Source organism: Echinops telfairi, unplaced genomic scaffold (assembly GCF_000313985.2).
Source record: "Echinops telfairi isolate 266 unplaced genomic scaffold, ASM31398v2 ScPeMD7_28;HRSCAF=97, whole genome shotgun sequence".
NCBI lineage: Eukaryota > Metazoa > Chordata > Mammalia > Afrosoricida > Tenrecidae > Echinops > Echinops telfairi.
This window is the reverse complement of record NW_022103925.1, coordinates 5,759,415-5,763,873: the sequence shown is the minus strand read 5'-3', so window position 1 is coordinate 5,763,873 and position 4,459 is coordinate 5,759,415. Positions and strand designations below refer to the sequence as shown.

The following is a 4,459-nucleotide window of genomic DNA, read 5'->3' as shown; positions in this document are numbered from 1 at the left end:
CTGTGGATTTCTTTCTCTAAAGCACCTAGACTAATACAGGGACCCAGCTCCTGTCCTTCCTTCCCATCAGGGCCTAGGGTCCCGAGGATTATGAGCAGGGCTTCCCTCTGGCCCCGCCCTGAGAATCCCCTTTGATGGGATGAAATGCCTTCCCCAGAAAGATGCTCTTCCTTGTCCGCCCTCACTAGCAGATCCCATCAGTCTGTTGATGGGAGCTCCATCTAGTCACCACTCACGTTAACTTGGAAACGTCATCCCTGTTGCCCCTGCAGTGATCAGTTTGTCAGGAAGGCACCCAAGGGAGCACCTAGACAAGGTCCTGATCATTTGGCAGGTAGTGGACCCTGGCCCAGTCCTGAGGACCTCCTTTGAAAACATCTTCATGACTGTTTAACCTTCAAATTGAGCCCCTAGAGGCTATTGACCTTGGTGACATCATGTTCAAAGAACTCATCAAAAGCAGGTGCAGAATTCCACAACCTGGATGGGAGAAAGCCTTATGCCCAGCAGGAGCAGCCGCTTCCTTGACAGTGGGATCCCAGGACAAAACTAGTCAGAGGACGCCTTTTCAGGACATGCACTCGGCCCATCCCACCAGCCATTTGGTCTTGTGATCCACACCCTACCCTCACCCCTAGTGGAGGTCCCCCTGGTCTACCCGCAGCTCAATCTCTTAACAGTTGGCCTTCTGAGCACATCAAATCAGGCCGCCCGACCGCATCTTAGGGCCTCCCAAACTGAGTCTCATTGCTTGCTTCAGAGGCCTTCACGTTCATTTTCACGGGCCGGGAGACCCGTTTAAATGCTCTTAAACCTCCAACAAACCTGTTTTACTTTCGAGAGGTGTCAGGAATTCTAAGACCCAGTCTTCCATCCAACTCTGCTGTGTCCCCCTCTGCCTGCCCCTCAGTTGACCTCTGCACTCAACTCGCTTCTTGCATACACTCCTTCCCTGGTGCCTTCAGTGAGCAACCTTGGATTCCAGTTTCCTTAAGTGGGGAGCACACAGCCAGGATTCTGGGCGAGGTGGGCCCTTATTAAGTGACAGGGGAACAAAGCAGCTATTCCTGAGGCTGACTGTAGGGATTACTCCTCTAAGACTCTTCAGGGCCTCGACCAGTGTCGGGAAGGATCCCCTTACAGAGAACAGTGAATTATCTAACGTGGCTCTGCAACTCACTACAAAGGACCTTGCCCTGCGTGGGTGTGCATGAGAAGGAATGGAAGATCCGACAGGATTCCCCAAGCCCTCATTAGCAGCCAGAGCCAGGAATGGCAGACCACCCATCCCCTAGAGCTGAGAGCCTTTCGCAGTGAACCTCCTGGATCCAGAACACAGACTGAACACCACAGTTTAACAGCATTGCACCCAGGAACCAGTGTGGAACAGAGTGATGGCCTTCCCAATTCCCAGCAAGTTTGTGGCGTGAGGTTCCACCAGGTACTTAACTTGGGGAGCTGGGTTTGTTGACCCATGGGAGTGGTTGGTCCTATGCCTTCGGGCCACAGCTTACGGGAGTAGGGTACCTCTGCCCACTTAATTCAGGGAGCTTCAGTTCAAGCTGACTGCCTGCAGGCTGAGGCTTACAACAGTGGCATGTCCTCTGAGCACTTATTAGCAGCCCCCAGAGAGTGCTGTAACAGGTCCTGATGAACAATTCCATCTCTGAGCATAAATCTTAATAAGCCCGAGTTCTGTGTAGCCATTTCAATGGCTATTAAAATCTAGCGTTGTAAGGGATTACTGGTTAGGAGAACACCCACCTCTCCTTTCCTACTTCCCCAAATGTTTCTCCCAGTGTCTAGAAGGGCTCTGCCCAAGCCCCAGAGGCACCAAAGGACTGGAGAGAGAGGCCCTGCTGGAATTCCCCCCACCCCCATTGCCCTCCAGCCACTCCGAGGTAGTGGACAGGCTCAATGGCAGTGGGGTGCTTCAGACGCACCCCTGTAACATGGGCTCAAGGTCATCATGCACTTGGTCCTCCAAGGGCCTGCAGACATGTGTGGGGGCAATGGGATGTGGGGCAGAGAACAGTGAGATGAGAGCCTGAGGAATACGCCAACCTGCACACACTGACTCACAGGCCAGAGCTCAGACTCGGGGAGCAGGGTTAGAGTTCACGTGAGTTTCTCTCCATTACTATTCCCCAGTCTTAAAGGTGTGAAGGCCAATTGGGGGTGAGGGGTACAGATACAGCAGCAGCTTCTGGAACGGAATCAGTACCACAGATGTGAAAGCTACAGGCATGGAAGGTTCCTCTCACATGCAGGTTTCCCTCACAGAACAAGAGGGCCTGAGCTGGAAGAAGCGGCCACTAGTCGATGTCAGTCAAAGCCGAGAGCCTGTTGGGACAGGGCATGGCAGGGCTTCATCACAGCATAACTGCAAACGCACGGCAGTTTGCCACAATAGGGCTGGCAGGCCTCAAGGGGGTGCTTTAAGAAGCTTGTGGGAAAATCCCATAACCATTCTGGGCCCCATTTCTCCAGAAACCCCTTCCTGGTGTCTTGTAGACCAATTCGAGGACACGAGAAGCTGTCCGCACTGCTTGGAGCGGACGACAGAGCACCTTTGCTAACTGAAGCTTTGCTTGTACCATGTCTTGCGGCCTTTCACTGAGTGGGGTCCACTCAACTGCAAGGGGGAGACACTCTACATAGGCACCCCAGAGGCAATCCGACATTCCATGATTAGGGGCTTATAGAACAGGGGCAGCTGTAGGCCAAGCTAGATTTAAGTTCCAGCTAAGGCATACAGCTAATAATAACACCAGCTGCAGTCATCCATGAGATGCACCTGACAGACCGACAGACCTGCTGTACCTAAGACTCCTGTTACTCAGACCTGAAAACTGACAAGCATCCCGCCCACCCCAACCCCGTCCCCAAGGCGTTTGGGGGAATGGCATCATTCACGTGGGCCCATGGACACACGCCAAACAGGGAGCATGGGCTGCACTGCAGTGGCCATTCTGGGAGCTCATGACCCTACCATCACACGTACACCAAAGGGGATGGGGGTGGCAGGTCTGTAAGTCACACAGGCCACATACTATTGGCCTTATACCAATGGCTTCATGCTATCTGGACTGGAGCATCAAGAAGCAAGAAGCCCGCAAGCCCAGTTATAGGAAATGAAGACACACACACAATGGCCAGGCCTTCCACAGCCTGGGCAAACAGCATTTCCTCCAGAGGAGAACTTACACCCTGCACCCAAGGCTTAGTGTTTCTTAGGCTTTGACAAAAACACATTCTGCTGGACAGATGCATGTTGCTCAGACCCACTCACTGGGTAGAGCCTTGGAAGCTTTCAAAGAGGTAGAACCCAAATCGAGGGGGAGGTTCTTTAATAGGAATAATTTCTGATAGGTGAGCTTTGTGTGGCACGGCAGACCACAAGCTCCCAGAATCGTCTATGGTGAACGGTTGCTATGTGGAGAACTCTTACTAGTTGTGTTAGACAGGGTTTTCTAGAGAAATGAGATCAACATGGGCTTCTCAGATTGGCTCCCCAGCCTGATTAGGCTTAACAGCATTGATAATGCTGTCTCTACCCCTAAAGACGTGGCTGTCTGCCACTCTTACTAATCCATGATGTGAAGTAGCAAAGCTAATACCCACAGTACCACCAGCAATAGATGAAGTGCTCGTGAGAGGAGAGGCCCTGGGTGACCGTGTGTTTGGTAATTTCCAGCAGTTTTGTGAGGATGAGAAGTTTAGGGAAGCTGGTTGGCTGGTTCTCCTTACAATAGGAAATGTGAGCAAAGAGGGGGATAATCTCAGAACTTCAAAAGCACGTCTCAAGTGCCGAATAACAGACCTAAAATCCTCTGCATGAGCTACAAAGGAGAGTCTTCTCTCCTTTAGTAATAGAGCTGACATTGCCGGAAACCAAATCCAGTCTCATCATAGGAGTAGCTGACTTACAATGTCAACTGAATTACAGGTCTAGAACAGTGTCTGAGATTAAAGTAAGGGCAGTAATCGGAAAGAATTGGGACCCAGAAACATGGGATGGGAACATATGGGCTGATGATCCAGGATGCTGAGCCCCTAGAAACGACTGAGCCACCCCAATCACTGGATCTACCCCTCCCAGGTGAGGGGATTAATCCACTATCAGTAAAACAACTCACACCTGAACAGATCAATGAAACTGTTCAAACTGAAATGCCAGGTGGGGCTGCATCTGTAGCATTGCCTGAGGGAGATGCCTTACAAGATCCTGCTGAGAGCACCCAAGAAACACCCTCATTAACACCCTCAACTTATTTTGTCTAGACCTGTAACTAAAATTAAGGGCCAGAAAGTTCCTAAAATTGAAGTTCAGATAGTTACTCAGGAAGAAGTGCACTACACTCAAAAGATCTGCTCCAGTTTCCTAATACGTGCAGTATCCCACACCCTTAGTAACCATTCCCAGGGGTACTCCCCAGACTTCTGCTGGTACGTACTA

General features: G+C 51.1%; 1 protein-coding gene across 1 annotated transcript in view; it reads left to right on the top strand.

Annotated features, from left to right (window-relative positions):
• Positions 1-2,246: 2,246 nt before the first annotated feature.
• WDR1 (WD repeat domain 1) overlaps positions 2,247-4,459 on the top strand; it is a 73,616-nt gene continuing 71,403 nt past the window's right edge. Inside the window, exon 1 of the mRNA XM_045289486.1 lies at positions 2,247-2,324. Coding sequence (XP_045145421.1) covers positions 2,247-2,324 — 78 coding nt within the window. The remainder of the gene's footprint in view (positions 2,325-4,459) is intronic.